Below are 17,679 nucleotides of genomic sequence, written 5' to 3'. Positions count from 1 at the left end.
CAGTGCCGACTCCCGTCAGCAGATCCGGAAACGGACCAACGGTCCAGAAGCGGGTTTGATGCCGGGAAAACGCTTTGTCCTGCCAGAGGGGCAGGCATATGGGCATTGGTAAGAGGAAAGGGACTGCCCGTGCCCGAACGTCCGGGAAGGTAACCTGGACGGGGAGGACGAGAGCCGTGAGTCTAAGAAGATGGCCTGCCTCACGGACCTGAGCGCGGAGGGTAGCGTGTTCAAACACGGCGGGCTCTCAGGGAACACGACCACGAGCTGCAGGGACACAGAAGCTTCTGGCTGACCAGGCTGAGCCCGCAGCGCTAAGACCAAGGAAACACACAGGCCCCGTGAGGAGCGGCTCCCATCCAAGGAGGAAATCAAGGCTCTGTCCAGGGAGGAAGAGGAAGAGACCAAGAAACAAAAGCCCCTCTCTGCTGTCTGTGCACAGTGGCCTTGGCAGCAGCGCAGATCAGTTATTCAATGAAACAAACCTTCATCCCAAACCTTTATCTACAAAAAAAAAAAAAAAGAAGAAGAAGAAGAAGGTCCAGACCAAAGCTCTGGTCCCTGCTTGAAGGCAGGTCCCAAAGGGATCAACCTGTTTCAGAGTAACTTAACTGTGTCCTGTGGCAGAGTTTATTGTTTAAATGAAATTCCAGAACATATTGTTCTGTATTTCACGTACCTTCTTGATTGATACCCTCCAACAAAATCAAGCGCAATGTCCTTCCAAGAAAGAACCGCGTGAGATAATCCGGTCCCCCCGGCATCTCTGCCCTTCCTTCCACTCGTCCTCAATACGAGAGTCCGATAACGTACTAGTTACCTACTGCTGCGTAGCCGCCAATCCCAGATTTAGCGGCTAAAGCCACCACCACTGGTCAGTGTCTCATGCAGCTTCTGTGGCTCAGGAATCGGGGGGCGACCTGGTTCTCAGGGTCTCCCGTGAGGGGCAGCCAGGATGTTGGCTGGGGCAACTGTCCCGTCATCCAAAGCCCCAACGGGAGCTGGCGGATCAGCTTCCAGAACGGCTCGCCCGCCTGCCGTTAAGCTGGAGGCCTCCGTCATTCCCCACAGGGCGGGCCTCTTCCTTGGCGGCCTGAGTGTCCTCACAGCCCTACCGTGGGGGGAGGGTGCGGGGCAAGGGCATGGTGCTGGGAGGCAGGGATCCCGGGGTCATTTTAGGAGCTGGCTACCACAGGACATAATAGGCGCCACGCAGCAAACGCTGTGGTCGGCCGCTCTCCTGTGTGCTTTGTGTCTTCAACCCTCACACTCGCTCCGGGGGGACGATGCAGTGAAACACTGTAAGTACAATAACAGGTCCAAGAACACTAGGCTAATAAGTGGTAGAAACAGTCCCACTCAGGTGAGAGTGAGTCCCGCCACCCCACTGACAGCCTCCTTCTGCCACAACCTTTTTACGGCTCTGGCGAAAAACTCCTGGTCCTCCGCCGGGCTGGGCCTCTGTCCCCCAGGCTTCTGGGTTCCCCTCCCGCCGAAGCCGAGCCCACAGGGGCCCCAAAAGGCTTTCCTTCTCCCGGCAACACTGGCGGACTTCTTGTTCAGCCCACATTGGCGTCATCCCCGTCCCTCCTCGGGTGTAGACGGGCACCAGGAGTGGCTGGGGCTTGGAAGGGGCTCGGCCACAAGTTGGCTCACAGCTGCGGTGACAGTAATCCTTAGCTCCTCCAGACCTCTGAGTCTTTATTACATTTTTTTAACAGGGATGGTGTCATCTTTGCAAAAAGAAGTGTTAACAAGGGATGAGCAAATCCAGCGACTCAAACAGGAGGTGAACCAACTAAAAAGTGAGAACAAAGAAAAGGGCCATCAGCTGGAAGTCCTCAGCTCCAGAGTGAGTGTCGGGTTACCGTAACTATAGCTGCCACCCCCCCCTCCCCACCAAAGCAGACAGCCGAGTTCATGACTCATCCGATTTAGCCGGGACCCTAGCTTCAAATGCTACCCACTCCGCTCCCACCACTGCGAGAGGAGGCTGGTGGCCAAGGGCACAGGGAGGGCACAGGGGGTCCCAGCTGCCGGGTGGCCCCAAACATGAAGGGCACACCTGGAAAGACTAGAGGCAGGGTCAGCTCCTCTGCAAGTTAAGGAGCTTCATAAACATAACTTTGATTCTGGAAATGTTTCCTGCCACCCTGGCTTAGACTCCTGATCCTGTAGAATAAAGTTTCTTTTTTTTAACTTTATTTATTTTGAAAGAGAGAGCATGAGCAAGGACGGGCAGAGAGAAGGAGAGAGAGAGAATCCCAAGCAGGCTCCAAACTGTCAGCACAAAGCCCAATGAGGGGCTCGAACTCACAGCCATGAGACCAGCACCCGAGCGGAAATCAAGAGTCGGACGGTCAGCCGACTGAGCCCCCCAGGCGCCCCCAGAAAGGTTTCTCAGTGTTTGTATGGTTGGTCTGGTTCGATGAGTCGAGGTAAAGTCACCTGGGGTGACAGCTCCGAGAGTCACAGTGGCCGTCTGGTCAGGCAGCTCTGTCTACAGGGCCACGTGGGTGGGGAGACAGATCTTGAAGTTCCAAAGAAAAGGCGCAAGAAGTAACATCTGGTGCTGAGTACAGTACTCAGTTCGGAACTGAGAAAAGGCAGCACATGAGCTTTGGGGTCGGAGAGACCAGGCTCCAATCCCTGAGCTTTCTTATTGGGTCTCCATTTTCACATCTGTGAAATGGGGATAGCAGAGGCATTTTCTGAGAAGTGGGAGGCTGATTTCAGTCGTGCTTTTCTGCCTCTGCGCCTGGCCAGCAGCCTGGCGAGTCCTGCGTGGTCATCTCTCCCAGGCAGGTTGACGCCCTAGACACAGGAGGTCACGGCTTTGTCCGGGCACGTGTGTATGTGTGGGTGGTGGGGCCCTGTGTGGGGTGCGGGGTGCAGAGCTGATGCCAGGTAGAAGAAATATGGAAAAACAGCACCTATTTGACTAGCCTACTTCCAGAAGTACATTTGGATTTTTTTTCTCCCCATTTTCCCTCCCTCATTGCCCTTGGGATGAGGTATTTCTTCTCCGCTGGCCTGGGCCATCTGTCAGCACACAGGCTCCCGGCCACCAAGGGTGAGGCCCTCGTGAGCATCCGGGATGGCTCTCCTTCCTTTTCCTCATTCCTTTTGTCATGTGTGTTAATTTTAGGAAAATAAGTAGATGATGATATTGAAAAGCAAAATTAAAGAGATAAGAAAGAAACTGCTACCCTTAGAAATCCACATTGAAGGGCAGCTGGGTGGCTCAGTTGGCTAAGCGTCCAACTTCAGCTCAGGTCATGGTCTCAAGGCCCATGAGTTCGAGCCCAGGCTCAGGCCGTGCTGACAGCTCAGAGCCTGGATCCTGCTTCTGATTCTGTGTCTCCCTCTTTCTCTTGCCCCTCCCCCGCTTGTGCTCTGTCTCTCTCTGAAAAATAAAAATTAAAAAAAATTTTAATCTATTTAAGAAATCCACATTGATATTTTAACGTATATTCTTCCAGTCTTGTTTCCACATAAGTAAATAAATATTTAAAATTTTATACTATACACAGTTTTTTTAATTTTAAATACTTAAGTGTTTTCCCATGTTAATAAATAAAAGCTCCTATCATGGGTCCTAAAAGCTACAAAATATTTCTTCGGTCCTGAAAGTTACATAACATTTTTCTGGATGTGCACAATGAAATAAAACAATTTGTTCTTGAACATGGGTTGTTTCTTTTTTTTTTTTTGTACTGCTTTTTCTTTTCTCTGTTGCTAACAATACTGTGAAAAAATCCTTGAACCCACAGATTTGTTGATTTCTCTAATCATCCTTTTTTAAAAATTTTTAATGTTTTTTATTTATTTTTGAGAGAGAGAGACCGCGTGAGCAGGGGAGGGTCAGAGAGAGAGGGAGACACAGAATCTAAAGCAGGCTCCAGGCTCTGAGCTGTCAGCACAGAGCCCGACGCGGGGCTCGAACCCACAAACCGTGAGATCATGACCTGAGCCGAAGCTGGACGCTTAATTGACCGAGCCACCCAGATGCCCCTCTAATCATCATCCTTAAGAGACGCTACTAATGTGGAAATCTCTGGGTCAGAAGAAGGCACATCTTTATGTTCTTACTGTGTCTTTCCTCCAGAGGGGCTGCTCCCTTTCCACGTCCTGGGCCGGGGCAGCTGTGTCTCTGAGCCGTAACTGGCAGAAAACTCTAAGAGCCGTCCAGGTTCACTGAGTGAGCCCCTCCATGCACTCCCGCAAGCCACTTCCGGCTGGTCCCAGAGGAAAACACACCCAGTCCCTCCACCCTTAGTGACCCAGACTCTGCAGAGAGCTGGCTCGGTCCTGTGGTGGAGACTGCTGACTCTTAAAAGAAGAATTTAGGGACGCCTGGGTGGCTCAGCCGGTTGAGCGTCCAACTTCAGCTCAGGTCATGATCTCACGGTTTGTGGGTTCAAGCCCCGCGTCAGGCTCTCTGCTGACAGCGTGAAGCCTGCTTCAGGTTCTCTGTCTCCCCATCTCTGCCCTTCCTCCACTCATGCTTGCTGTCTCTCTCTTGCTCTCTCAAAAATAAACATTTAAAAAAAATTTTTTTTAAGAAGAAGAATTTAGACCCGTGGTCCCCAGAACTCACAAGGGGTGAACTAGGAACTTCCACGGGGTTCCGTGCGTCCATCTGACACACACGGCCTCGCCTCTCTTGGACTTTGGGGACGTGATCAGATCAAACAGCAGGAACTGTTCTTAGGGGCAGGTACGGGGACTGTGGGCCCACAGACAGCCCCGTGGCCCCCTTGCCCTTTCTCTCTAGTGCCACACGCTGAACGAAGAGCTAAAAAAGGAAGATTCTCAGAAGGAGCACCAGGAAGCCCAAGGGAAAGAGTTAAAACTTTGCAAAACTGTGAGTTGAAGTTCATCACTCCCAGGAGTCCCCAGAAAGGCTAGACCTTGACCTTCAGGGGGTTGGGGGTGTTGGGGAGGGCTTCCTGGCCCATGAGATAGCACCAGCTCTGCGACTTTAATGACAGTTTGTTGACAATCTCCTAATTCTTTGAAATGCTGCCTCCAGCCTCAAAGAAGAGGTGGGTGGAAACGGGAGGAGCACACACACTCCCAGGATGCTCTGGGCAGTGGGCTCGGCCGCCTCACCAAGTTCGCCCTCGGCGGGGCAGGGCGGGGGGACTGTGGAGGAGGTCGGGAGGTACACTCTGCGGGCCCTGCCCTGGGCTCGGTGGTGCCCATACCTTCCTGTTCCGCTGTCTCGGTTTATCACAGGCTCAGGCACTGTTAGTAACGTGAAATTCTCCCTGAAGTATTTTTACTGGAAGACATCAGTTTTATACCAATTCGTAAAAACAAAACAAAAAGAAGAGGTATCGTTTGCCTCATATAGACGATGACTTTGGAAATAAGTAACAACGAAAATACGAGCACTAAAATGAAAACGTTCTTTCCCGTGCCGGCTGAATCCTCTCGCACGTTTCCATCCACTGGGAAACACAGCGCCTTAGACACCAGGAGACGCGCACTTTTCTGTGTTAGGGACGTGGCTATTTTCTGCCTCAATGTCCTTGTTCTGTCCTTCAAACTGTGTCCATTGTGTCATCCAAGCCGCCCTTATTTAGATCAATCTCGAAAATATACCCCAGGAGAAGAGCTTCTAATGAGTTGATGGATATCTTGCACTGTTTAATCCAGGGTCCATACTGATTTTCACAAGAAACTGACCATTTTCCTTTACCCAATTACCCATATATCAATGGGAAAAAAAACATCTACTTTACCCCGCAGATGTAGAATTTCCCCAGCTAATACCAGATGAGTTTCTGCCTTAATGAACCCAATGAACCACAGAGATTCGGAATATTCAACCCATTGGGGAGGTTGACTTCCTGTTGTTGGAACTCTTTCAGCAAATCCAGGACATGGACAGAGAAATGAGGAAGCTCAGGGAGGAGCTGAAGAAGAGCTCTGCGGAACAGAACACGATCTCTAGAACGCTGCGAGAAAAGAGCAAGGTAAGCGAGGACGGGGTGGCCCAGGGACTGCGCCGGGCCAGGCTCTGGGCGCGCGTCATCGCCATTGAGCTCATACCGACCCCGGGCGGCCGTTACTGGTATTAACCCCACTTTACAGTTTGAGAAACTGAGGCTCACAGAGGCAAAGGACTTTACCCAAGTTCACACAGATCAAGCAGGTGTACTTCTCAGAACTCAGCCCAGGTCTGTCTGACTCCAGCGCTCCCGTGTATGACCACTTGTCTAGACCGACTTCCACTCTTGTCAAACTTACCCGGAAGAGAACTGATCCATTCAATCAAGTTTGCCAGTGACGTCGTTCAAACTTAAATGCCTGTTTTGATGGGTTTGGCCGTGTGTTCTGTCAGTCACTGAAGAGGTAATTTTTTTTTAAATCTCGTGATTGTGGACTTGTGTATTCTACTTTTAGTATTGCCAGCTTTGGCTTTGTGTATTTTGAGGTTGTGTTCATAGGTTCATATAAATTTAGAATTTTAATACTTCTCAGTGGGAAAAAAAAAAACCCTTTGCTCATCATAAAGTGTCCCTCTTTGTCTCTAGGAGTGTTTTCCCCTTAAAGTCGACTTTGTCATTAATATAACACTGACAGCTACACTGGCTTTTCTTTGGTTAGAATTTTCATGGCGTATCTTGCTCCTACTTTTTCTGTCAGTCTTTAAGTTTTAGACCTATTTCTTCTAAATAGCATATCATCTCTATAAAATCCACCTTGACAATCTTTGCCTTTCAGCCCATTGCTGGCTTTTGGGGGTTCAAGTCCATCTTCCCGCCCAGGGCCCCTGAATGATCTAAGTTATGTTCCCTTCTCTTCCTTTCTTGCCCTTTTCTGAGTTAGTGGTTTCCTGTCATTCCATTTTTCTCTCTATCAGCTTGGAAAGTCTTTCTTCTCTTCTCTTTTCGCCACAGCAAGACAACAGCATTCAGCCTTGACTTACCAAAGTCCAATATTAATTCAGTTTTTCACTCTTCATTCTTTGAGTGGTCAGCCTAACGACTACAATCTGCATTCTTGACTTGCCAGGATCCAACATTAGTTGATAATCATGCCTTTCTCCTTTATCAGGCAGTGACTTTGGAACACTCACTTCACTCACCACCTCCCCAGGTATGTTACCATTTCTAAAGGAGTCACTGTCTTTTGAACCCCAGAAGACCTTACCAGTGTTTCTGTACAGTCAGTATTCCCACACGTCATCTTTTCTGCTATCATTTCTGTGTCTCTGATCATCTGGGATCATCATTCTTCTGTTGGAAGAACATCTTTTAGTGTTTTCCTTCGGTGTGGCCGTGCTGATGACAAATCCTCCCAGGTTTGCACACACAAACACACACACCTTTGGAAATGAATATTTAACCTTTGTTCTTAAAACACATTTTGACTATCGCATTCTGCATTGGTGATGACATTTCTTCAGCATTAGGTCCATGATCATTTGATTGTCTCTTGGATCCTGTTGTTTCTATTTAGAAGTCATTTAGAAGCCTAGGAGCGCCTGGGTGGCCCAGTCAATTAAGTGTCCAACTCTTGATCTTGGCTCAGGTCATGGTCTCCCAGTTCGTGAGTTCAGGCCCCACGTCGGGCTCTGTGCTGATGGCACCCAGCCTGCTTGGGATCCTGTCTCTCCTTCTCTCTGCCCCTCACATGCTCGTGCCCTCTCTCTCTCTCTCTCTCAAAATAAACAAACAAATTTAAATTAAAAAGAGGTGTAACTACGATGCCTTTATGTAATCTATTTTCTCTGACCACTTTGAACTATTTCTTTTCCCTTGATTTTTAGCAGCTGTATTCTGATCTATTTAAGTGTGGTTTCAATTTTATTTATATCGCTTGGAGTTCACAAGGGCCTCTTGAGCCCTGGCTGGTGTTTTGCATCAGTCTGTGACACACCACACAGGCAGCGGGGAGCCACTGGAGGCTTCTGAACAGGGAATTGGTATCATTACATGTGGCCAATAACATGATGCCTACCATCCCTCACGTGCTGGGCACTACGCCAAACACTTCGTCTCTCAAACATTTATCCTGTCCATGGTACAGAGGAGGGAATCGAGGCTCTTGTCACTAGGAAGGTGACCATGGCCAGGTGGCGGGGCCGAGACTGGGCCCAGGCGTGTCTGGCCCCAGCCGCCACTGCGGCAGAGCCACTGGCCACATGCAACAGTTCATTGAAATGACTCAAAATTAGGTAAAACTCAAAATTCAGTCCCTCGGTCACACCAGCCACATTTCAAGTGTCCGAGAGCCAGATGTGGCTGCCACGCCATTCAGCACAGACACAGAGCATTTCACAGAGGGTTCTGTCAGACTGTGCTGCTCCACAGTTTGGTCACTCTCATGGCACCCTGAAGAATGTGCTGGAAGGAAAGAAACGAGAGGGAGGAGGCCACTTAGCAGGGCCCAGAGGTCCTCAGGGCCTGGAGAGGAGACCCAGGCACAGGCTTGGAGATCGCTGGGTGTGAGAGCCGGAGCAGGTGCAGCGGAGGATGACCTGAGGGCGGGGTGGGGACCAGGGGTGCTGGCTGTTGGATGAGGAGCCCAGATGAGGGCAGAGTCCTCTGGGCTGGACTTGGCTTTCAGAGCACGTAACAAAGTCTGCTGAAGCAGAGGTCAGGGCATGTTTAGATATGGGGGAGGAAGCTAAGGCCCCGCGGGGCTGGATGGCTTTTCCAAAGCACTGTCTGTGGCCACTTTCGGGCTCTGCCCACCGCACTGCTCAGAGCAAAGCTCTCTAGGGCTCTTCAGTGTCTTTCCTCACGCCTGTGACTTCCCCCTTCAGCCCCACCAAGACGCAGCTTGCAAAGCTGTTTTGGCACCAGCCCTCACGTTTATTCAGGGGTGTTTGCTTCGTTGCCCAGTTGAGCCAGAGCCCAGGGCCTAGCAGGTGCTTCCAGAATGGGACTGTGCGAAAATGAGCTGTGTCACTGCAGGGTCCTGTAACAGCCAGCAGGGGGCAGCATCGAGCCCCTAAAGGCTCCCCTCGCCTTGACTATGCTCCGAACAGTGGGGAATAAATAGGCAAGTTTCCTTGCTTCAAACTCCCTTCTTTTCAGGCTGTGATTTGTAAAAAGATATTGTTCCACAAGCCCCTAAGCCTCCGCAGTTTTCCACTGGTGAGCGCTAAAAGTAGTAATGACAGACAGGATAATAAACCTCGTAATAACGTCCACCACGTACCCGCCACGGGGCAGTGACTAGTGGCATTAAGATGCAGCCACAGGGTGGACGTTCCTGTCCACTTCTCCCGATTGCAACATCGGGTACATTTACAGAGCCCTCAAGAAGTCCTGGCACGACTCTAAACGTTTTAAGTCCCCGTAATAACCCTCTGGGGCGTCCCAGGATCATCATCCCCATTTGACAGATGAGGACGCTGGTGGCAGTGATCCCACCACTTGCCAGGCATCCAGCAGGGACTGGAGCCACCCCAGGCAGAGCTCGGCCCTTTCCCCTGGAGGGCGGGCAGCTCCTGTGAGCCTGCCTCCACCCTGCGCGTGCCTGTGACCCCCGCCACCTGGGCTGCAGCCTGCCTGCCCCCCCCCCCCCGACCCCTACCCTGGGGCCATTAGACTTCCTAGAGGAATCCCCCGGAGTGCATTATGATCACATTAGCGGCGAGCACATGCTTTCATCATCATTTCAGGTTGAAGAGAAGCTTCAGGAGGATTCCAGAAGGAAATTGCTCCAGCTGCAAGAAATGGGGAACAGAGAGAACCTCATTAAAGTCAATTTGGAAAGGGCAGTAGGTCAGGTAGGCGAGCTCCAGAGCCCCCCTCAGCGGCCCACCCCCACTCCCCGTGGGTCCTCTGCACCCAGGCAGCTGGTGGAGAGGGAGGGGGACATCGGCCATGGCGGAGTTCTCCTTTCTACCCCAGAGGGGAAGCCGTGTGGCTTCTGCACCCCAGGGCACCACAAACAGGCTTTTCCTGTCGGAAACAGCCGGCCACCGCCGGAGACCCAGGCAGCCCATCCCGGCTCCACGCCTGCCCCAGTTACCTGGCCATGCTGCTCCCTCTTGGGAAGAGTTTGAGCGTCTTGATCTCATGGTGGTTTTTGATGTTCCTGTTCTTTTCCTTTTTAAATTTTTTTTTAATGTTTACTTTTGAGAGAGAGAGACAGAGCATGAGAGGAGGAGGGACAGAGAGAGGGAGACACAAAATCCGAAGCAGGCTCCAGACTCTGAGCTGTCAGCACAGAGCCCGGTGCGGGGTTCAAACCCACAGACTGTGAGATCATGACCTGAGCGGAAGTCGGACACTTAACCGACTGAGCCACCCAGGCGCCCCTCTCATGGTGATTCTAATCCTTTCTTCCTCATGTTTGTTTTGCCCTGACATCTACCACCATTGTCCCCAGCAGAGGCCACAGTCGGTGTCCTCAAGGAAATAAGGGAACACCCCAGAATGTCAAAGCTCACGCTGGATGAGGAAGGCCCTGGGCAGGGCTGTGGGCAGTCTCTGGGGACGCCACTTCTCTCATCCTCTGGCCCCAGATGGCCCAGTGGCCCTTCCTCTATGCGTGACACAGATGTGAGGGCCAGAGATGGAGACGAGACCTCACCGAAGGCTAAGGGAGAGCAAATGGGAAGTCAGGATGGGGGCACTGCTTCTCCAGAATATGGTCTCCGAGGGCAGCCGGCCCTGGGCTCCTCCTCCAGGGGCTCTCTCCTGGCGAGCACGCCTCCGGGGAGCCCAAGAGCGAGTTGTGTGCGTGTGTGTGCGCACTTCTGGCCTTCCGGAAAGGAGTCCTCCATCCCACACAGCCCAGCTCCCAAAGCCCTTATGAGCCTTCACCGGGCAGCGTGACCCGGCATGGTCAGAGGCACATGCTGGCTGAGGGGCAGATCGTAAAGCCCCTTTAGCAAATGTCACCCGGTGCCATCCCCGTGAGCTGCCGACACTTAGCAAGGGCACAGAGCCCCCGGTCGACACCTCCCTTTGTGCACCTTTTCTGCACTCGGCTGCCCCCGACTCACACCTGATTGGAAGGCTCACACCTGATTGGAAGGCGTGGTTTTTGTCACTTGCTCAGGCACCAGGTCTAGGTTGTGGCTCTGGGGAGAAGTCATCCAGGAGGACCCTCAGAGACGTTGAGACCCCTCCAGGTCTGGACTCAAGACCGAGCGTGAGCCCTCTCTCCACCCCCTCCCGGCCCACCCCCTTCTTTCCAAGGCCCTGCTCCCTGGCTGAGCCTCTGGCCGTCTGCAGCTCCAGGACTGCGCCCATCACCCAGGGGACCTAGGCCTCTGCCCCGCGCTGTGCTCTGCCGAACCTCTTCCTGGGCTAGTTAGGACCCTCCCCCAGGATCCGGAGGGTGGCCCGGCGTGCCCCCAGACCCCCACCCCGCCGCCATCAGCTTTGGGCCGGGTGATTGCCGGGGTGTCCTTACAGGAGTCGCCATTCCCCTCCTGGGTTCCCGGAATCCACAGCATACAGTAAGCTTGTGCATTTTAGGACCCTTTGACTCTTGTGTCATTTATTCATCTAGTTTTGAGAGAGCGAGCAGGGAGGGGCAGGGAGCGAGGGGGACAGAGAATCCCCAGCAGGCCCCGTGCTGTCAGCACAGAGCCCAACGCGGGGCCTGAACCCACGAACATGAGATCATGACCTGAGCCGAAGTCAGATGCTTAATCAACTGAGCCCCCCAGGCACCCCAGTCAATAAAGTGAACCAAAAACCCGGGCCATGTTGGTAAACTCTCAGAGAAAGTTGGGTTTCTTTGCCTTCCTCTACTCATGGAACCAGGGACCTTGAACTAGTGATTCTGTGTGCCCTGGTTTAACTTAATCGGGCTGTTTCATCCGCTGAGGTCTGAAAACAGCGGCACTAAGGAGGCACTCAGTAAACGCCGGTTGGACCAAAGCTCAAGACACGGTGTTTGACAGCTGTCTCTGTGTCCAAGCATGCGGTGCCCATGTCCCGAGCGCCCGCTCGGTCAGGCTCTGCACTGGGCTCTGGGGACACAGAGATGATGGACAGTCTCGGGGACACGCCTGGTCCACGGCCCAGAACTGCACACCGTAGCCCCCAGGCGTGCATGCTGATTTACACCATTTACTTGCGGTGACAGCCTCAATATTTATTTCACAGCCTGGTGCCAACTTAGCAATTATGGAAAAGTGCTCCCGGCCCCAGGCTTCCCACTGGATCATTGGCAGCAAGTGGTTCTTCGGCGGGTGTGAGACGCATGTGTGCTGACCACGTGTGCGGGTTGGGTCAGGTGGGCAGACCTCGAAAAGAATTAAAACCTGCTGTTCTGTTCTCTTCGGGGGCCCTGCCCCCTCCAGCGAGAGGGGACGGCTCCGGTGGTCCACAGCGACCGTTCATGGGGCGCAGACCCTCCTGAGTCCCGGACGCCGCTGCAGCCGGCCCCGCTGACTCTTGTCACCTTCCCTTTGTGCGGCAGCTGGAGCATTTCAGAAGTCAGGTCATCAAGGCCACCTCCGGACGAGTGAAGCCGCTGCTGGACCAGGCCGTCACCGACCAGCAGGTTTGTGGAGATTTCCCGCTTCCTTCCTTGGGACCTGGGCCTCCAGACACGGGGAGCATATGTTTCTGGGTTTTGTTGATGGAACATATTTTTCACACTGTTGCTACACCATAAAGATTTGTTTTCATTTTATGGGATTTCCTGGCTTTTAAAGTAAAAGCCAGTTAAACTCCCTAGAAATGTTTCTGTGAAAATCAAATTAAACCACTCAGGCCTATTTCTGGGCACCAGACATGCACATTTACCCTTCGTTAGCACCTTAAAGGGGGGCGGGGGCTGCCTCTTCGTAAAGGCACCTTCTTTCTGAAGAGAAACGGTGGCAGTGAGGACCGACTTCCGGCTGTGATGACTGGCTGGTCACTCTTCCGACTTTTCTTTCCATCCCCGTGTCAACACACACGTAAGAAAGCGCACCGGGGCCTGCTCTCTGCGGCTGCGGACACGGACCTTCTATTAACGAGCCTGCAGCAGCAGGCTCCGTGTTATGAATCACCAGAAGATTCTAGAACAAACTCGTGACAACGTCACGGGTCTTTGGCTTCTGAAAGTCATCTCTGACCCTGGGAATCGCGTCCTGGGGACAGCCAGTGTCCTCCTCCGGCCTCCCTCTCAGCTGCTGACCCGGGAGCTTAACTCCCGCGCCCAGCTCCCTCCCCAGAGCCCTCCGCAAGCCCTTCTTTCCTGCCTTCTCCCCAGTTAACAGAGAAGATTACCCGGGTCACTGAGGACAGCATGCACCTGCAGCAGAAAAAATGGGCCCTGCAGAAGGAGACGCATCTCCACAACTCCAAATGGGAGGAAATCACGGAGAACGTTGAGAAGCTGAAGACGTCGTTGGACAGCTGCCAGGTGGCCCCTCTGCTCTTACAAACTTCCCGTTCACCTCAGGCTTTGTTTTGTGTTTATTTATTTTGAGAGAGAGACAGAGAGGGAGCAGGGGAGGGACAGAGAGAAAGGCACAGAATCTGAAGCAGGCTCCAGGCTCTGAGCTGTCAGCACAGAGCCCGACCTGGTGCTCAAACCCATGAACTGGGAGGTCATGATCTGAGCCGAAGTTGGACACTTAACCAACTGAGCCCCCCCGGCTCCCCTCTTTTGCCTCGTTCTTGTGCTGCCTGTTTGGGAAATTATCTAGCATTTTCTGGAGCAGGTGGGACAGAAATGCTCTGCTCCCTTTTTTTTTTTTTTTTTTAGTTCTTTACTCTTGTGGGAGAAACTCATTTGGGAACAGAAAACAAAGAGCCCAGGTGAACCAGGAGTGGCAAAGAGAAAGGGGCTGGACACACTCCTAGTACTGACCTGGGGAGGTCCCGTCCCCAGCAAAAAATAAATAAATAATAAATAACCCCTGTTATTTCCAGAGAAACCAAAGAAATGTTCCTCCTCTTTATTTGCTGTTTCTTTCTTGGCCCCGCAATGGAAAGGCTGGAGGTTTTGTTTGAGGGTTTTTTTGCCCCATTTGCTTTTGACCCTGGAGGAGACCGGGCCCACTAGTCCGCCCAACCCCCACCTCCCCCGGGGCTCCCACGCGGGCATGGAGCCTCCCAGCAGCCGTTTCCACACTCTGGAAATTAGCAGCTGCTATCTGGGGAGTCTGTGCAGACGCTGGCTTGTCCATGCTCTTTCAAAGCCGGAAACCCCACATTCTGGCCAGCCAATGTGTTCATCCCAACAGGAAGTTCCCAAATCGGGTTCTCCTTTCAGCCCAGGGTCCTTGGCCCTTTGACTTTGAAATTGCAGACACCTAAAACCGGGGTCTCTTTGACCATCCAGAGTCCAAATTAAGAGTCCAAGAAAAAAGCAAAAGCTTCTCGTGGTGGGGGGAAGGGAGGTAAATAAAACCGAGCCGTCCCCGCGCAGCCACCGTGCGGCACCTCCCGCCTTGTGGCAGGGGCGAGAGTGCTGAGGTCCAAGTGCGTTTCTGGCGCGTGTCTGCGCTCCTCACCATCTCCTGTCCTCCCAGGCGTGCATGAAAATGTCCTGTGGTAGCAAGGACCTGAAGAAGGAGCTGGACCTGCTGCAGAGCCTTCAGGTGAGCCCACCTGTTTCAGGGCTCCAGAAGGTGGCGCTAGGCATCCTGCGTCTGTCGCTGTCCTGGCTGGAGGGCACGGAGCGCCTCCTCGGGGACGTCGGGATCCAGCTGTCCAGCTCCGAAGCAGGTTACTGGCACTTTTTCCTTCTTCCTCACGTAGTTGCATGACTCTAAAATGTCGCGTTGAATCTTCTCGTGATGGGACATCTGTTGAGGAAGGCTTCTTAGGAATGTGGCCAAGTCCTCCCTTCTCCAGACCGACTCTGAGAAGTGATTTTCCTGGGGTGGAAAAAAAAAAAACAAGTGAGACATGATTACTGAAGAAAAATGAGACATGACAGAGGGAAAAGGAAAACTACATCAGAATTATGCTAAATGCTCTCTCTCAGAAGCAACTGCCATTATAGATATATATATATATGGATACTTCATAGAGCAGTGTCAGGTTCACAGCAAAATTGAGAGGAAAGTACTGTAGAGACACTTCCGTGTGCCCCCCTGCCCCCCAGCATGCATCCCCCCTCTGCGGTCGGGATCCCCCACCAGAGTAGGACATTCGTCACAACTGGTGAACCCCCACTGACCCATCATTACGAAGCCCAGAGTCCGTGCTTTGAGTTGGGGTTCACTCCCGGTGCTGCGCATTCTAGGGGTTTGAACAAGTGTATCGTGACATGGACCCACCACTATAGTGTCACATAGGATAGTTTTGCTGCCTTCAAAATCCTCTGCCCCCACCGGTTCGTCCCTCCCCCAGCCTCCAGCTCCTTTGTACCACAGTGTTGCCTTTTCCGGAATGCCATGGGGTTGGAATCCTACAACTTTGCAGAGTGGCTTCTTTCACTTACTAGATACACATCTAAGTCCCCTCCACGTCTCTTCATGACCTGATAGCTCACCTCTTTTCAGCACTGAATGATATTCCACTGTCTGGAGGGACCACGGTGGGTTTATCCATCTATGTGCCACTTGGAGTAACACCAAAGAGCGTGGTTGCTGGAGCCTGGGCTAAGAGTGTGGTTGGCTTTGAGAGAAACCACCAACTGCCTCCCAAAGGGCCTGGCACCGTCTTGCGTTCCCACCAACAGTGAGAGAGAGTTCCTGGTGCTCCACACCCTTGCCAGCATTTGACGTTGTCACTACTGTTCTGTTTTGGGCGTAACTTCCACAGCATTTTCCCCTGGAAATGGCTATATGACTCTAAAGCAAGCAGATTACTTCTCTCTGCCTCAGTTTGCTTACCCGTAAAATGAGAATAATGAGGAGTACCCGCCCCAAGGCTGTGGTGAGGATTCGAATTCACTGGTGTATGTAAAGTGCTTAGATAGTATCTGGCATGGAGCAGACACTGCCTATACATTTTCTTTATCGTGGGCATTTAGGTTGTCTCCAGTTTTCCAAACTCACAGTTAATGCTGCAGGGAACACTGCTGAACAGATATCTAGTCACCTTATCTTTATCACCTTATAAGTGGAAGCACCTTGAACCATTTTCATTCGAGTTTTATTGTGTGCCCGCTAGATGCCCACACTGGGCAGGGCAGGGGTGTGGTGGGTCACACACAGCTGGACTCCAGGTCAAGGGTGTATGGGCGCTGGCTGTAAAGTTCCTCTAACTTTATCCGTGCATGTGAAATTCTTCATAGTAAAATATTGAGGGGGGAGTAGGCACCACCCCTGCCCTCAGAGACCCTGTGGTCTTGGGGAGGGGAGTTGGGCACTAACTGAAAAATAGTGCCCGCATAAATCTTGAAGGGTGACAGTTGCTACAAAGGAGAAGCGCAGGACTCTGACCTGGTCGGGGCGGGGGGGGGGGGGGGGGGGGGGGGGGGGGGGGGGGGGGGGGGGGTGGGGGGGGGCTGGCAGGGGAAGTGGGCAGGGCTGTGCCACATGGGCTTGCGGGCCGTCAGAAGCTCTGCTTTCTCCCGAGAGCAGCAAGAAGCCAATGAAAGGTTTGAAGTAGGAAATGATGGAACAGGTTTGCTTTGGGAGACCATCGTCTTGGCTGTGAGTGGAAAATGAATGGGAGAATGGCCAGCACAGAGCACCTGGTGACAGGTGGGAGCCGGTCACAGGCGATGATGGCAGCTTTAGGGCAGCAGTGACGTAGAGAAAGAGAAAAGGTCCCCCGACATTTAAGAGTAAATCGACAGCCTCCGTGGTGGAATTGGATATGGTTAGAAGAGAAGTGACAGAGAGAAAGGGGTGTATAGACCTCCAGGCTTCTGGCTTGTGTCAAAGGACGGACATGCTTCCTTCACTAAAATCCAGTGTAAGGAACATTGTATGAAGACCAGGTTTGAAGGAGAAGATGAGTGTGAGGTGCCTGGGAGATATTCAAGATAAGGTGCCGAGGATGCACCTGCCACCCTGTGTGTCTAATCTGGGAATAGATGTTAGTGGTGGTGTATCTCCAGAACCCAGAAAAGGATATATCACTTAGTGGGTGCTTAATAAATAACAGATGGATGGATGGATGGATGGATGGACGGATGAATGGATGGATGGACGGACAGATGGATATATGGGAGGATGGACGGATGGATGGATGGACAGACAGATGGATGGACGGACGGATGGATGGATGGATGGACGGACGGACAGATGGATATATGGGAGGATGGATGGGTGGATGGATGGATGGATGGATGGACAGATGGCTATATGGGAGGATGGATGGGTGGATGGATGGATGGATGGATGGACAGATGGATATATGGGAGGATGGATGGGTGGATGGATGGATGGATGAGTATATGAGAGGGTGGATGGGTGGGTCAGTGGATGGATGGATGGATGGATGGATGGACGGATGGATGGATATATGGGAGGATGGATAGGTGGATGGATGGATGGATGAATGGATGGATGGATGGATGGACAGATGGATATATGGGAGGATGGACAGGTGGATGGATGGATGGATGGATGGATGGATGGATGGACGGACAGATGGATATATGGGAGGATGGATGGGTGGGTGGATGGATGGATGCGTATATGAGAGGGTGGATGGGTGGGTTGGTGGATGGATATATGGATGGATGGGTGGGTGGGTGGATGAGTGGGTGGATAGGTAGATGATTAAAGGTGTGAATGGTATCACTTAGGAAGAAATTATATGAGAAGGGAGAGAGCCTAGGACCACACCTTGA

The 17,679-nt window shown here is 52.3% G+C and overlaps 1 protein-coding gene across 6 annotated transcripts in view; it reads left to right on the top strand.

Moving 5' to 3' along the window:
* Positions 1 to 17,679, top strand: part of FHAD1 (forkhead associated phosphopeptide binding domain 1) — a 115,841-nt gene that overhangs the window by 49,465 nt on the left and 48,697 nt on the right. For all 6 annotated transcript variants that reach the window (XR_003912333.1, XM_029949302.1, XM_029949301.1 and 3 more), the window contains 7 exons: positions 1,722 to 1,852; positions 4,778 to 4,867; positions 5,880 to 5,984; positions 9,647 to 9,754; positions 12,409 to 12,492; positions 13,189 to 13,341; positions 14,456 to 14,651. Coding sequence is in view for 5 of the 6 variants with exons in the window: in XM_029949302.1 (XP_029805162.1) it covers positions 1,722 to 1,852; positions 4,778 to 4,867; positions 5,880 to 5,984; positions 9,647 to 9,754; positions 12,409 to 12,492; positions 13,189 to 13,341; positions 14,456 to 14,651 (867 nt within the window). In the remaining variant the exon portion in view is untranslated. The remainder of the gene's footprint in view (positions 1 to 1,721; positions 1,853 to 4,777; positions 4,868 to 5,879; positions 5,985 to 9,646; positions 9,755 to 12,408; positions 12,493 to 13,188; positions 13,342 to 14,455; positions 14,652 to 17,679) is intronic.

Source organism: Suricata suricatta, chromosome 8 (genome assembly GCF_006229205.1).
Source record: "Suricata suricatta isolate VVHF042 chromosome 8, meerkat_22Aug2017_6uvM2_HiC, whole genome shotgun sequence".
In the NCBI taxonomy this organism is placed as follows: Eukaryota; Metazoa; Chordata; class Mammalia; order Carnivora; family Herpestidae; genus Suricata; species Suricata suricatta.
The sequence above is the reverse complement of the archived record's forward strand: the minus strand, read 5'-3'. Positions and strand labels throughout refer to the sequence as shown.